The sequence below is a fragment of the Cryptomeria japonica genome, chromosome 7 (assembly GCF_030272615.1).
Source record: "Cryptomeria japonica chromosome 7, Sugi_1.0, whole genome shotgun sequence".
NCBI classification, from domain to species: domain Eukaryota; kingdom Viridiplantae; phylum Streptophyta; class Pinopsida; order Cupressales; family Cupressaceae; genus Cryptomeria; species Cryptomeria japonica.
Genome location: NC_081411.1, coordinates 37,050,887 through 37,067,384, shown reverse-complemented (window position 1 = coordinate 37,067,384; position 16,498 = coordinate 37,050,887). Strand labels below are relative to the sequence as shown.

At 39.0% G+C, this 16,498-nt stretch overlaps 1 protein-coding gene across 1 annotated transcript; it reads right to left on the bottom strand.

The window, feature by feature from the left end:
* Nucleotides 1–1,849: 1,849 nt before the first annotated feature.
* LOC131857061 (disease resistance protein TAO1-like) lies at nt 1,850–7,234 on the bottom strand. Its single transcript, XM_059209090.1, has 6 exons — nt 5,975–7,234; nt 4,776–5,862; nt 4,419–4,481; nt 3,947–4,288; nt 2,635–3,849; nt 1,850–2,549 (listed from the first exon to the last, which is right to left on the bottom strand). Exons 1-6 carry the CDS (start codon nt 7,033–7,035, stop codon nt 2,109–2,111), a joined length of 4,209 nt encoding a protein of 1,402 aa, XP_059065073.1. The 5' UTR covers nt 7,036–7,234; the 3' UTR covers nt 1,850–2,108.
* Nucleotides 7,235–16,498: the final 9,264 nt, after the last annotated feature.

The window sequence follows — 16,498 nt, the reverse complement described above, 5'->3', positions numbered from 1 at the left end:
GAAAAAGCATTACATCTGTCCTTTGTAAACTTTGGCAAGCTGATACTGAAAACATAAAAATATGCTCTCTAAAATATATTGATTCGTCACCAATAGTTATTTGAGAATTGGATTTGCCCTACAAAACATGGCCAAGTTGGTTCCCAGCTTAATGTGAGACATGAATTTGTTGATGCAAGTAACCCATTTTCTTGAAACTGTTACACTTAGTAAGATTAATAAAACCATATTTCAAATCTACAAATTCATTTTTGGAATTCGGACATGTTTCCATTATCGTTTCGAGAAGTGTATGCCATTTCGAGTCTACCCATACCTGCTTCTGATACTATAGTTTTTAACTTTAATTGCACATAGTTTTTCTACTTAAAGGGACATAAATGAGCATTTATACTTGGATTTTCTTTGAAGCAGCAAGCATTATCGCTTGGAGAAGCTAACTACTATTTTACCTCCTCCCACCCACCTTGCCCTAGGGCTCCATATTGACTTGGTTGGATGATGGAGTAACTATGCCCATACTCTGACCCGTTTCATACTCTAGCATGGGTACAACTAGTAAATAAATCTGGATCGGACCAAGAAAAATAGATGGGGGTCTCATTCATGTAAAATCGGGCAACTATAGAGTATCCACAATTTCTTTATTTATAACTATAAGAAAACATTTGATCGTCTGATAAGATAGATATTTTCTCCATTTCCATGGTTTTAACAAACATTGTATGTCTTCGAACCTAGATATGTTTTATTTTCCCTTTCTTGGATCTTGAATCAAAAGGCATAGGCTTCAATTCACGCTGCACTTATTGCCATTCACGACATTAAATCTCAGCTACACTGAATTTCTGCAATAGTAATCTCCCATTATAGAATAAAGCAACATAGAGCTCTTTTAAAAGGCGCAAAGTTTCATTATCAATTACATTTCTTTAAATCATGAAGAAAATCCAAATAGGATTTTTAATATTCTAAATGCACCACATTAAGTGTGCACAGTACTTCTTCTACAACATGGAGATATAGAACACAGAAACATATATGTTTATGTATGAATATTTTATGAAGTTATCAAAACTTTCTATTGTCAAAACAATTATCATTATTAGTTTTTTTATTAGTAAATTGATTTTCAATACGACAAACCATTACCTATTGTTTCACTAAAACAATAACATATACTTAGCATGTACACTAACCTTCTCTAGCTCCCCTCTACCGCCCATACATTTCCTTTTATCCGCTACTATCCACATTTCTAACTCTCGGCAAGAACATGACGCTTTGTGTCTCTTGTTCTCATCCGTGAATGCTCTAAACATGTTGTCGGCGATCATTTAAAAATATAAAATAAGTCTATATGCGGGTGGAAGAAGAATGTTTACCAGCTAAGAAGAAGATTGTTTATGACGTGAGATAGGTGTTGTTGAAAACTCTATGTAATATATAATATATGGGCTAAAAATTTAGATGTTTTCGATATTATTATGTCGATTTTTTAGAAACACAAAGTTAGGGTGTACGATTACTAGTGCTCTTCTCTTAGAGTTTGTTGCTTCTTGAGTTCTACATTGAAAAAAAGTCTCTTTGAAAATTTTAACAATACTTCCGTATAAAAATTAGGGTAGTTGAGCATGTCCAATAGAAGCTTCAAGGTTTGTTGATTTAATGTCTAATATTTTTAATAATATAGCACTAGTAGTTGTGATTGTCATTGATGACCACCAATATCAATAACTTAATGAAATCTATTCTCGAGAACAGTAACAGATCATGTTAAGCCACATCAGCACATATGTAAAACATAACTTGGTGCACAATTTGGTAGACCATTTTGAACACTTCAACAAAAAGAAAGCATATTGATGCCAAAACTGTAATCATAAGCAAGAAATTTTACAAATAAATTGCTGTCAAAAATTTAGAATAATTTAAAATTACCACAAAATTTTGGGAGGCCCAAAATTAAGATGCTCAACTCCTCCATTCTTTGATTTAGATAATAAGAACTCCCAACACAAAAGCAACCAAATTATGACGACCTACTTTGGGAGAAATGATGCTCTATTGTAAATCTTCAGGAGGAAAATTTTGCTTTTGTTTGGTTTTCAACTTTGTAAAAGTGGTAATAAGCTGTGAAATGCCTCTACTATTCTTTGCTCTTCCCCTCTGACAACCAAACCTTTCTCCACTTCATCCTCCTCTTCACGCTCTCCTCCGTACCCTTCAATTGAGAATTCAGTAGCAAACCAGCTGGAACTGCAACGTCGTGTAAAGACACCTATCCATACCCATCTTCCCTCAGACAAATCTACTAGTTGTGATCCAGACTCACAGAACATCATATGTGAAGAAACACAATTTATAACAAAACAGAGCATAATGGCATCTCCTGTGGAGGGGCACCTCTGCACCAATTTTGGCCTGGACTGAATTTTCTGGTTAGACAAAGAGTCAATGGACACAAAATTCGGAGAGAGTAAGGAGTCTACAAGTGAGGCCGCATCAGGAACTGCCCACGAACATATTTGTATTTCATCTGGCCATTTCTGCAAATTTTTTGTACACTAATCAGTTAAATGCTCAATCAGGGGAAAATAATTAGATGATATTACTCCTATAAACTATTATTACCTGTACCGTTTGAATGCAACGTTCAATAGCTGATCCCCTGTTTGCCCTGAGATGCAGCTTCCATAGTTTCTCCATGTGTTTCAAGCTTTCAATACCGCGCACCTCCCAGCGGGTGTCTACTGTCAAGCTTACCAACTTTGTCCAATTTTCTAAACCTTGAACTTTCTCAATTTGGTAGCAAGATCTTAGTTCAAAAGTTTGGAGAGAAGTTAATTGAGCAAAACTCGGAATGTTCTTCAGCATTCCACACTCCTCCAATGATAATGACTTGAGCGTCCCTGGCAGAGCTCCGATCTCCCTTAAATGAGGATTAGTTTTAACAGTGAGACTTTCCAAGCGGGGGCAACAGTCTTCAGAAATTGAAATCCTGCACAATTCTGTTCTCGCTAGATATATCTGCATCAGGTTACCAAATGCAAAAGGTGATGACCCCGCCGTAAAATCCAAATCCCTGATTGGGCAATTTGATATGTACAATCTTTGAAGGTTATTCAGTTGCCCAAATGATTTTGGTAGAAATTTCACTCCTGATTTTTCTATCTCTAATTCCTTTAAGAGACTAAGGTTCCCCACAGAGTCTGGTAGACATTCCAGTTTAGGACAACCTTGAATTGAAAGATTAGCCAGGGAAGACAAATCTCCAAGAGAGACCGGCAAGCTTGTCAACAACACGCTTGCTATGCTCATCTCTTTCAACCTGCTGAGTTGGCCGATGTCATCCGGTAGCTCCCTTAAACTAGGAACATTTAAATTGAGCTCCCTCAAGGAAGCTTGATTTGTAATGTGGCGAGGCAACTCTTCCAATTGCTTGCACCGATAAAGGCTGAAAAACTCAAGCTTTGTCATGTTTTCCAGAATGTTCAAATCCTCTGATGTAAATGTGAGTTGACTACACCCCGCTAAATTGAGATATTCCAGGAGCCTGAGATTTTTTAAAGAAACCGGTAACTTTCTCATCTTCCCGCAATAGCACAAACTTAGATGCCGCAGATTTCTCAAATTGCCGAAATTGCTGGGCAGTGATGATAGCCTTCTGCAGCGAAATAAAACCAGGTATTCCAGCGAATGGAGGAGACAAAATTCTTCAGGGAGGCTGCTTATTTCGAAGCTCTCTATGATTACTATTCTTTTCAAATTCTTGAGACCTCCTATTGACTTTGGAAAACCTCTGAATTTGTGGCATTCAGAAATAAGCAATTCTCTTAACTCAGGTGCCTGCAGCACACATTTCAGAGTAGAGAAACATAAAGCATCTAGCAGATACAAATTTGAAATATATAGATTTAAATCAAGTGAAACGGACGATACTTACCTCGCCATCTGTCTCCCCCCAAAGCTCTTCTAAGTGATTTTTCCCTGACTTTCCTTCAAAAATTTCTAAAACCCTCAACTTCTTCAATGAAAGCCCTGATGGAAGATTTCGCTGCCCAATTTCGAACCAGCGAAGCCAGAGCAGCTCGCTTGATACTTGGCCCATTACTTGATTAAAATAATCTCCTTTGATAACAAAAAATTTTAGTCCAACAAAAGAGGGTGCGAGCGGCCAAATTCCTCTATTTGTATTAACCATGAGTTCCCCGTCCGCAGAGCAACAACGAAAGTCATCAACCTCACCAGTTACTTCGGCCATAACTGGAAAGGGCTTTCCATCTTCCTGAATATAAAAACAAAAAATATTCAGATAATAAAATTGAATTAAATTGAAAAAATATAGCCAAAATCTTCTACAAACGATTAAAATTATTAGACTGAAGTAGAGAAACAAAAGACGCAGGAAAACAAACCACATAAGAAGTCCACAGTATTTGAGTTGTAGTGGCCTTTATTCCTTGAACACCAATTCTTTTCTGAGAAAAGGGGCAAACACAAAATGAAAACCTAGATGATACAGCCGGCACTGAGATGAAAATAAATTTGTTTTCTGTTCAAAAGCATAATATATGAGCAAATATGTAAGTTGTTTAGGCTATTTGACTGCAAAGAGGGTCTAGCTAGCCAGACTGTCATCTTCGACAGCCATTTAGCTCTAAAATCAGTAAAACTTCATGGACACAAACATTCAACAAGCGAAAGGGGCTTCGTTTTCATCAACTAATGAAAAATTGCTTATTGAGGCAACTTTTAGAAAATAAAATAATTACCTCTTCTTTATCTTGAACATCAATGATTTGTTGGGGAAACCAAAGTCGGTAAGGTGATTGTTGATTGGCAATCTCTCTTCCCAGATCTCTTAAATGGTCATGCATTCTTATACGATTGCTATCATCAATCTCAACCAAACATTTATGCAGCAGCCTTTCCCAACTGCGCAAACCACTCCACCTCAATCCACCCCATACTTCAATTGCCAATCTACTCTCTTCTCCAATGAAAAAACATGCAGTGTCAAGAAACATCCCTTTCTCTTCACTGTCAAGGGTATCATAACTTACTTTGAGCCTTTGTATGATATCACCAGGCAATATTCTTGATATCTTATCCAGCTGCAACTCCCAGAACTCTTTGCGGGACTCCCCATATAGCTGTCCTCCAAATACCTTAAGAGACAGAGGTAACCCGTTGCATTCTATTAAGAACTTTTGAACAAGTTCATCAAATCCGTTCAGTGGATAGGCTTGTAAGAATGCATGCCAACAAAATAGTTGCTCTGCATGCTTCGGATCCAATGCTTTCATTTTATATACCGAAGAGATCCCCCAAGATTTAAGAATGTCTATGTCCCTTGTGATAACAATGATGAGACTCCCTCTTCCAAGACTGCCTTTGGTGGGCAATAGAGCATCCAGCTGCTCCACATGATCCACATCATCGAGAACAATCAAAACCCTAACATATCTCAAATGCCTTGAAAGTACTCCTATACCTTCTTCAATGTTATCAAATTCCACTCCTCGGGCGCCAAGATCTCTGAGGAGCTTCTTTTGCTTGTCATGTAACATGCCTTTGGCTGCCGCATCTCGAACATCAAATAGAAAACTGGACCTCTCCATCGAAGAAGATATCTTATTGTAAATCTCTTTTATAAGGGTGGTTTTGCCGGATCCACCCATCCCCCAAACTCCCACAATTTGTATACCTTGGTCACGTTCAGCAGATTGGAGCATAGTCATCTCAAAATCTTGAACTGTTTCTTTGAGACCGACTGGATGTTTTGCAACCACCAACGGCACGTCTTGTTTTACTTTCAAAACACAACTCGCAATATTCTTCAGCACCCTCGCCTCATCACTTGATGCACAAAACTTTGAACATTCAAATTACTAACTAGTGATTATACCAAAGATAAATGCATAGATATGAAAAAGAATTAAAACATGGGAGCAGAATGTGCAGTGCTTACTCATTATTGTCGATGATTCCACCTGTGTAAAATGAGACGTCGTGGAGTGCCTTTTTCCACTCCGCCAGTTTTTCTGGGCTGTATCTACGCTTATTTTCATACTGCAGGAAGGCATCAACATACACTCCTTTTCCTTGAGCTACCCATCTGAGATCAGTGGGGTTTACATTGTAAAAAATAGGAAGAATTTTGGCACCAGTTTTAAGCATAAAAGACAGTTCTGCCAAACACCAGGCTGATTTTGCATAATTTGGAGAAAAAATTGCTACATGAAGCAAGGCACTGCGCATTGCTGCTTGTAATGTTGTAGGTAAGAAGTCGCCATATTCCAACTCCTCTGAATCCAAAAAAGCTGTCACACCCATGTTGTCGAGGATATTGTAGATACTGCTAGCTAGTGTCTGTTTGACATCTGGTCCACGATGATTGATGAATACATCGTAACACGGCTTTTTACTGAGTGTTGAAGCAAAAGTGGATAGCGGTGGCGCGATTTCCTCAAAAGCACCCATATCCTCGTTCTCTGGTATACGTTCAGTGGTCGAAGTAGATGCAGATGGCGTGATTCCCTCGAAAGCACCCATAATCTCGCTCTCGCTCTCTGGTAAAGTACCAGTTGCAGATATAGATGCACCCACAACCCCACTCTCACCCCCTGATATGAGACCAGTGGTAGATGTAGATACACCCATAACCTCACTTTCGCTCCCTGATGTAGGACCAGTGGTAGATGCAGATGCAGATGGTACGATTCCCTCTGAAGCACCCATAACTTCTCTTTCCGGTATACGATAAGAGGTAGAAATAGATGCAGATGATGTAATTCCCTCAAAAGCATCCATATCCCTGTTCTCTGGTATTAGATCAGTAGTAGAAGAAGATGTTATGGAATTGGATTGAACTGAACGCCATGGAATAAACGAGAAAACCCAGTCAAAGCAGGATGAAAACAAGCATCGGGACGATGAGTTTACAGAAGCATGTGGGGAGGGTGCAGATCCTTGAGAAGTGCTTGTAGACTCCCTCTCGTGTTGATCAGAAGTGGTAGAATTAGATGCCATGGAATTAGACTCAACAGAACAAATAGAAAACAGTGAAAGACAAGCAATGAAAACAGAGGATTTAAGTTAGGCTTGGTGTTGTTGAACCTCAAGCGCAGAGGAATTGTGAGAGAAGAGGGAATCGATGACGGAAACGCGTAGAAGAAACGCCGACTAAATTCAGTAGCTGTTATTTGTGTACGAAAACGCGTAGAAGAAACGCCGACTAAAGACAGAATGTGGCCGACAAAAGAACCTCTAAAGATTTAGCAAGATTCTTATATAGCTGCTTAGCTTATTTTGGCTATCAAATATTTAGTAATAATTTTTTACATAAATTTGGGATAAAAAATTAGAAAAGAAAAAAAGGAGAAAAAATTGTGGAGCGTAATAATTGTTCTTTATTTTCAGCTCATTTTATTTTCAAAGCTTATTTAACTTTTAAGTGGTTGATTCTCCACTAAAATAAGAAAGGATTATAACTTATCCTTTTCTATTAATTAAAAAATTGTGTGGGAACATTCTAGCTGCTTAATTTTAAGTAAAAAAATGCTTTTAAGTAGTAGTTGTATGCGGGAAAAGCGGGTCAATAGAACTCGAAATGTGAAAAACAGAGCTCTAGGGAACCTTGCTCACACACCCACAGGACTTCTTGGTGCAAGCTATGGAGTCATGAAGTATGGCTCAGCTTCCCAAGATTGGTTCCATGGTTCTCTATCTCACACGGTCCCTCAAACCAATGTTTTTTCTCTCAGATCACTAGGGATGTTTTTGTTGATTTTTAAGATGAAATGCATCCTAAGCTATGCATGATTCCATAAATGCAATAAACTAGTTATAAGATGACAAGATTAGTAACAAGACTATCCTAGCATGCTATATTAGTCTATTATTAAGCTAAATGATAATGAACATATTCTAAACATGCATATTTAGATTAATTCATATTTAAAAGAGAGGCTAAATGATGAGCATAAATGATATATGAAAGCTTGAATGAATTTTAGTATAAATGTGATGCTAAAGACTTGGATGATCTAAAATGGAGAAATGAGAGCTCTATTTATTGCAAAAATAGGGCAATGGATGGTCAAGATTGAAAGAGTTAATCAAGGGCTAAGTTTGAAAGTTGGGAATCCATGTTTGCAATTGGCACCAATGAAATGGTGACAATTGTCAACATAAGGTTGGTTGAGAGGAGATGTAAGAAGCATTAAATGCTTGAGAAGACCTTATGGTTACCCTAGGGATTAAAGGTTAAGGTTAAGTTAAGATTACCCATTGGATAAAGCTTTTATCCAAAGGATAAACTCTTGTGCAAAGGATTAAGGATAACCATGGTCAAAGCAATAAATGCTTGATGAGACTCTTGGGTTACATGGAGGTTGAGTTTAGGGAAATTCTTTAACCATACTCAAGGGTTGAGTTAACCATTAATAGTTATGAAGACTTTGGGGACAAATTTGTAAGAGTCCTTCCAAATTTGGGGGTATTCAACAAGTTAGGATAAAGGCTTTAATGCCTTTAGAAGACTTTACTCCAAATTTGAGAAGTGACCTCCTCAAATTTAGGGAAAAGGGATAATGGATGGGTTTGAGTTAATTAATTAGGATTAGATGGATTCTAGAAGAAATTAGGAAGAGGGTTTAGGATGCAAGTGGGAGGTGTAGGATTTTGCAAGTGGATGAAGGGATAATGGGTTTTAATTGAATTTAATTCAATTTGGTTGTAATTAAATAAATTAGATTTATTTAATTTAGGACAACTATTTTAATTAAATTTGAATTTAATTAAAAAGTGGATAGGGGTTTTAATTGAATAAAATAAATTTATTCTATTAAATGGTAAAAGAGGTATAGTGAATTTAATTGAGTAATTTACTTAATTAAATAGAGGAATGAACATAAAATATTCATTTAGGAATATGGTCATTTTTATACGTCTACATTTTGCCCCTCTTTGAAGTGACGTGTATGCACATGTTATTTCAAAGAAAATGATGTATCGTTGCGATTTTATTATCAATGTCATTTTTATGGATTTTCATGTTGTGCCCCAGATTTGATGTGTGATGCCCCAGATTTGATAAACGATGGTGATAATGCCCCTTCGGGAGATGAATCAAAATTTTCAAAAATTTTCAAAAATTTGATTTGATAATTGCGTTTGCGGTGCAAAATTTTGGCTAGGTGAAATGTTTAAATTGATTCATCTCTCGATAATTGATGTGTGCGAGGGTACGAGGGATTCCGTGAGCAAATTACATGCTCATTTTCCTAACCCTAATTTTATTTTACCCTATAAAAGGGAAAAAGTGCATTGTTTTGTCTCATTTGTGCTTGTTGACTTTGGAAAAAGAGACTTTTGGAGAGAAGACAAAATGTCTATCCCCTATTCTATGCATCGATTCGAGCGTGTTTGGAGGTTCGGAGGCCTGCCGCGTATGGACCACTGATAAGTCAACCCTTTTGACCCCTTTTGGATTTTTAATTTGATCATTTTTTGTTAGTTTTTTATTTTTAAAATACGGTTTTAACGTTTTAGCGCATAGGAGTCTTAGTTTAGTGCATATGAAAAATTTGGTAGCGCATAGGGTTGCATTTTAGGGTAGCGTCCGAAAATATTTAGGGTAGCGCATGAAACTTTTAGGTTAGCACATGATGGACATAGGGTAGCGATTTGGGTTAAAAGGGTAGTGCATAGGGTCCACAGGGGGTCGCATGGGCAGGGGGATGCAGCTCGTAGGTTAGACCTAGCGCATAGGGTTAAATAGGTAGTGCAAGCATGGGATAGATTATCGCATGGGTCAGGTTTAGTGCTTAGGGTAAATTGGTTGGCATATGGAGAAAAAAGGGTAGCACGTAGAGTTAGTCTAGCGCATAGGGTAGATAGGATAGTGCGTGGAGAAAATAGGGTAGCGCTTGGATTTATTCTAGCGCATAGCCAAATTTAATTAGCGCATGGATCAGGTTTTGCAAGATTTGGCGATTTTTGAATGTAGAAAATTACATAGGAAAAAGGCCAGTTTTGCCTGGGGAGGTGGATTTTTGTCATTTGATGTGTCGGTTGTCATTTTTTTGATAATTTGTCCAATATGAGTATTGATATAACTTGGTTTAATTTGCGATTTATTCAAGTTATTGATGTAGATATTAATGTGTTTTTGATCGAACCATGATTTGATTTGCACCGTTTCAAGTTCATATGTGTAGAGCCTAATTTGTGTTACAAGCTGATATGAATGTGAAACTTGAGTTGTGTTACAAGTTGATATGGGTTGGAAACTTGAGTTGTTTTACAAGCTGATATGGGTGGGAAACTTGATTTGTTTTACAAGTTTAGGTGATGTGGAGACTTGAGTTGTTTTACAAGTTTTGATATGGTTTTTGAAAACTTGAGTTGTGTTACAAGTTGATATGGAATGATATGATGTGGAACTTGATTAGATTTGCAAATTGTTTCATGTTTTTGATGTGGAAACTGATATTGGACTTGTTTTGCTTTTTGATAGGAGCGATTGGGAGTGGTTCAGTTGTGCGAGTGGTTCCCTAGACCATGGGCGTTGATATCACAGTTGGCACATGCTAACCTAGATGTCATTGAGAGATGCAGCTTGTCATCTTTGTTGGATATGCCTCGGTTCACTGTGAACCAGGGTTTACTTACAACGCTCGCCGAGAGATGGCATAGTGATACAAACACCTTTCACTTTGCTATTGGTGAGATGGTGGTTATTCTAGAGGATTGTTATAGGATATTGCAGATTCCTATAGCAGGTGCATTATTGTCGTATGAACAGACCGAGGAGGGTGGGATTGAGGCACTGCGACGCATATTTCACGATGAGACAACGTGTGGGTATGAGATCCCTTGGCAGAAGTTCTTGGATCTGGACTATACACCTCTTCCATCTGTACTAGCAGGTTTCATAGGTGGATTTTTTTGTCCCGACCGTAGGTCAAAGGGATTTTCTGTGGGTTGGGGATTGGTGCTCGAGGAGATGGTGACCCAAGGCTACAGGTTTTCTTGGGGATCGACCATGTTAGCTCACTTATATAGGGATTTACATGAGGTTGTGTATCTGGGTTACGGGAGTTTGTCAACTGGCGTGACACTCTTACAGGTATGGTGTTGGGAGCACATTCCAGCAGTGAGGCCATTAGTGGATAGAGACAGGCCTGTTGGGCGAGCCTATGCATATGGTTACAGGGGGTTAGTTGTCCAGTGTAAGCTAGGCAAACTTGAGCACTGGAGGAGGGTGCTGGATGATATCGATACGGTCATCTGGCGACCGTATACAAATTGCAAGGTCTGGGCCAAGGATGGGCTGGAGATGCCTTATGTTTTTATGAGTCGATTTTTGATAGGGCGGACGCTCTTTGTGATTGAGAGATTCCTGGTTGGCAGGGTTTTGCGACAGTATGGTCGACAACAAGGGATACCACAGGGGACCTACTTGTATGCGTGTCGGAGATAGGATATACCGCATTGGGGCCCTACTATTGATAGTGGAGCGGTTGTAGAGGAGTTCTCCAGCTTAGCGGCCCAGATATGGGACTATGCTCCCGAGATACTAGATGCGAGGATGACACATGAGTTTGCTAGTTTGTTTATGGCTTGTGTTGTGGCCAGGATATCAAATCTTGAGGAGATGCGACCTGCCTTTGATGACGATGAGGATGAGGTAGGGGGAGATGGTGATGATGGAGATGATGGAGGTGGAGGAGGACAACAGGGGAAAGGATATCGGGGGAGGAGAGGAGACAGAGGTAGAGATGGGGGGGGCGGGTGTTGAGAGTAGTTCGACGAGCTGTGGTGGACAAAGGGAGAGGAGGGTTGGCGATCGGAGCAGAGGAGGAGGGGAGAGTGGGAGAGGTGATAGCAACGGTGGGAGGGACGGATGAGTGGAGATGGCTAGCGTAGAGGAGGAGGACTGATGAGTTACCTCCACCAGCACCGAGGACAAGTAGAGGGATAGGGGGTACCCCTTCACAGGTGCCCCTATAGGTTCGGATCCCGACACATGTGGAGGATGCCCAAATCAAGACTCTGCAGTTAACAGTACAGCAGCTGCAGGCATAGCTATTGACACAGCAGCGTCAGATTACCCAGCTGACCCTAGAGCGTGATACGGAGATAGAGTGGCAAGGTCGAGTGGAGGAGCTGGAAGGGAGCATGCAGAGAGCGGTAGCAGGTGGTCCGATGAGGGACATCATGAGAGAGTTGTCCTTGAGAGTGAGGGAGGCGGAGTACTATTGACACCATTATGAGGATGCAGTGCCCCGGGAGCGTAGAGTGCAGAGCTTCACGCAGTCGAGATCGAGTCGATCTTGAGAGACTGGGTCACAGTCAGAGAGTAGAGGCATGACGGGGCCCTCGAGACAGGATCCTCCTGGAGATCCAGGAGCTGGGACACCAGCAGCAAGACCATCCCCCTCAGGAAATAGTCATACTTGAGAGACAATGTCTCTATTGTATTTTGGATCATTATTTTGTGCGGGGCACAAACATGACAGATTTTGTATATTTTGATCATTTTATATATATATATATATATATATAGATGACACCATTTCCTTTGATTATGTGATGTGTTTATGGATGCATGCTCTATATGTTCTTTCTTTTCTTTATGATGATGCAATGATTAGATAGATGATATGATGCATGATGTATGATTTGATATGCTGTGAGATGTATTTTAAAAATGAGATTTATGATAATGATAATGATGTGAGATGTATCTTGAAAATGAGATGTATGATTTGATATGAGGTGAGATGTATCTTGAAAATAAGATGTATGATAATGATAATGATGTGCAACTAAATGAAAGATTCAAAATGATATGCAATTTATTTTTAAAATGATATGCAACTATTTGTTTTTGGAGTATCCTCATTCTGCATTTGTCATCCCGATATTACCATATGTTATTCGCTTTCGATATAGGTATCATCATTGAGCATTGATTTGTTTGGGATATGTTAAAAATTTATACAAGCATAATGGTATAATTGAACCATAATGACCTGAGAAAATTTTATACCAGAGTGTGGATTGTGTATAAATAGACAAGATTAAACCATTTGTATGCGTAAAGTGGAATCATGTCTTCAGTGATATTCATTGTATCACATCTCGAGACAAGTATTTACATAGTACAAGTGATCGCCTCCCAGACAGAAGACTAAGAAAATATTGGAGTTTTCCCATGATCTCTAGCTTTGAAGCATTGTTGAGGAAATGCAGAGAATCCAATAATTAAAAAGGTTCAAATGCAAAAATAGTCAAGACTTTATGTAATAATACAACATTTAGTACTTCAGAAAATCATCCATCGTAGTGTTTTTGTGATTCTTGTTTTAGCGATCCAATGTTTTGTTCTGCGATGGAGTAAGTTTTTGGTTGCTAGATGTGGTGTTTCTGAGTATGGGAAATAGTCTTGATGTCTTGAACGTACCACAAGTGTTGACAAATATTGCCCCTAGCTAAGTGTACCTCTCGATGCAGATGTACATAGTGATTACCAAGCCATGGTGAGATGTGGTAAAAGGATATATGGATAGGATAGTGACTACGCTAAGTATGTCCTGAATGGATATTTGCTAAGTGTCGGGCGATGGCCGATAGTACTATATTGTAGGGGTATAGATAAAAGAGCTGTCCTCTCACAATGGCGCCTATTACCAGGTTTTCACCAGTTGCTTTTATTGTACCTTTTTATTTGCTTTTTCTTGGTTTTTTGATTTTTTTGGTTTTTGACTTTTTCCATACATTAGACTACTCAAGTATAGTATTTCTTCAGATGAATGTTGTTAGTTGGTTCATCGAGCACATCTCCTTCTAAAGTTGTAAGCTGATAAGCATCTGATCCATAGACTGATATGATGACATAGGGACCCAACCAGTTAAGTTCAAATTTCCCTTTCTTTTCTCGATCTTGTTGATTTATTGGATTTTCTTTGAGGACTAGGTCACCAATTTTGAAGTTGCGAGGGATGACCTTGTGATTGTAGCTTCTGCACATGCATTGCTGATATACTTTGAGATGAGTGTAAGCATGTTGACGTCTTTCATCTAATAGTTCTAGTTCTTGCAGTCGATTGACTCGATACTCTTCATCTAGAATCAAGCCTTTTAGAGAGACTCTGAGAGACGAAATTTCTACCTCCAGCGGTAAAATAGCTTTGGATCCGTAGACCAATGAGAAAGGTGTGGCTCCTGTAGGTGTACGGATGGTAGTTTTGTATGCCCAAAGTGCTGGATTGAGTTGTATATGCCAATTTTTACCTGCATTATTTACTGTTTTCTTGAGGATTTTCAGTATTATTTTGTTGGATTGTTCTGCTTGACCATTCCCCTAGGGGTAGTATGGCGTAGAGAACCGATGTTGTATTTTGAATTGTTCACATAGTTCTCAGACATCTTGGTTTTTGAATGGTCGTCCATTATCGGTGATGATGGAACTTGGAATACCATATCTGCAGATTAGATAGTTCAGGATAAAAGACGCAATTTGTTTTCCAGTTACTGTGGTCATGGGGACTGCTTCTATTCGCTTGGTAAAGTATTCTATTGTAGTTATAATGAACTTGTGTCCATTTGAAGATGAAGGATGAATTTTGTTGATCAAGTCTAGTCCCCACTGACAAAAGGGCCAAGATGTTATAAATGGCTGCAGTTCCTGTGCTGGTGCATGTATCAAATTGCCATGGATCTAGCACTTAGGACACTTCTTGGCGAAGTGGTAAAAATCATTTTCCATTGTAGGCCAATAGTATCCCATCCTTAGAAGCTTTTTAGTAAGAGTAGTCCCATTTGAATGTGTGCCACAAATACCTTCGTGAAGCTCATGTAAAGCAGAATCAAATTCATTATGATCAAGACAATGAAGAAGAGTACCATCTAGACCTCGAGGGTACAAAGTATCAGTAGTAAGGGTATAACGGGCGGCTTGTCAGATAAAATTATGTTTTTGGTTTCGGGATAAATCAATGGGTAGGATGTTGTTCTTTAGATAATCATATATTGGTCCGTACAAAGGAGAATCCGAACCGATTAAGGCATAGATAACATGGGATTTAGAGTGGTCATAGGCTGGGGAGAATAGTTGCTCTACTAGAAACTCATAATGACTCTGTTGCTCTAGAATTTGTAGTAATGAAGCGATAGTAGCCATGGCATCGGCTGCTTTGTTGTTCAACCTTGGTATTTGCTCGAAGGTGATGTGTACAAAATACTGTTTGAAGTCATCCACCATTCATTTGTAGGGTAGTAGCTTGTCATCCTTTGTCTGATAGTCATTGTTGATTTGATTGACAACTAGTTGTGAATCTCCATAGACCATTAACTCTATGATTTTCCATTTTACGACTATTTTGATGCCTATAACCAATGCCTCATATTCAGCCACATTATTTGTGCATGGGAACATAAGACGATATGATCTTGGTATAGTATGCCCTTCAGGAGTGATGAATAGAATGCCAGCACCTGAACCATGTTGTGTGTAGGATCTGTCAAAGTATAGGGTCCATTGTGTGGTAGAAATAGCAAGAACGTCCCTGTCCGGAAATTCAATCTCCATAGTTTGTTTTTCTGGTAGTGGTGCTTCAGCTAGTTGATCTGCAATTGCTTGTCCTTTGATAGCTCTTCATTCTGTGTATTGGATGTCAAATTCACTGAGAATCATGACCCATTTAGCCAACTGGCTAGTAAGAGCTACCTTGCTCAGTAGATATTTGAGAGGATCAATTTTTGCCACTAGCTTCACTGTTTGTGCTAGCATATAATGTCAGAACTTTTGAGATGCGAAGACGACTGTTAGACAAGCCTTCTCAATGAATGTATAGTTGAGTTCATAGCCATTCAATGTCCTGCTGATGTAGTATATGGCTCGTTCCTTTCCTTGTTGATCTTCTTGTGCCAACAGTGCCCCCAGTGATATATCTGTTGTTGAAATATATAGAATAAGGGGCTTTCTAGCTACTGGTGGTACTAGAACTGGTGGGTTCATCAGATACTGTTTGATTTGATAAAAAGATTCTGCACACTTGGCCTCCCATCTGAAAGGTACATTCTTATGGAGCAAATTATTGAATGGTAGACTTTTATCAGCTAGTTGAGCAATGAATCGCTTGATTGATTGGAGTCGTCCTTGTAGAGATCTGAGCTGATTGATATTCTTTGGTGGTGGCATCTCCATAATGGCTTGTACCTTTGCTGGATCCACTTCAATACCTTTAGCTGAGACGATGTAGCCCAGTAACTTTCCTGATGTAACCCCGAAGAGACACTTCTTAAAGTTGAGCCTGACTTGGAATTTCTCCAATTGATCAAAGATCTTTGTTAGGATGCTGAGGTGTTCTACTTTGGTGAAAGATTTAGCTAGTAAATCATCCACATAGTCCTCCATGAAGGTATGCATCATGTCATGAAAGATTGTTGTCATTGCTCGTTGATAAGTAGTCCCTGCATTCTT

Coding starts and splice junctions, on each gene's coding strand:
- LOC131857061 (XM_059209090.1), bottom strand. CDS start 7,035: ATGGCATCTAATTCTACCACTTCTGATCAACACGAGAGGGAGTCTACA. Junction 5,863..5,974: donor GGAATCATCGACAATAATGA/GTAAGCACTGCA, acceptor TTGTGCATCAAG/TGATGAGGCGAGGGTGCTGA. Junction 4,289..4,418: donor TACTGTGGACTTCTTATGTG/GTTTGTTTTCCT, acceptor TTTTATATTCAG/GAAGATGGAAAGCCCTTTCC.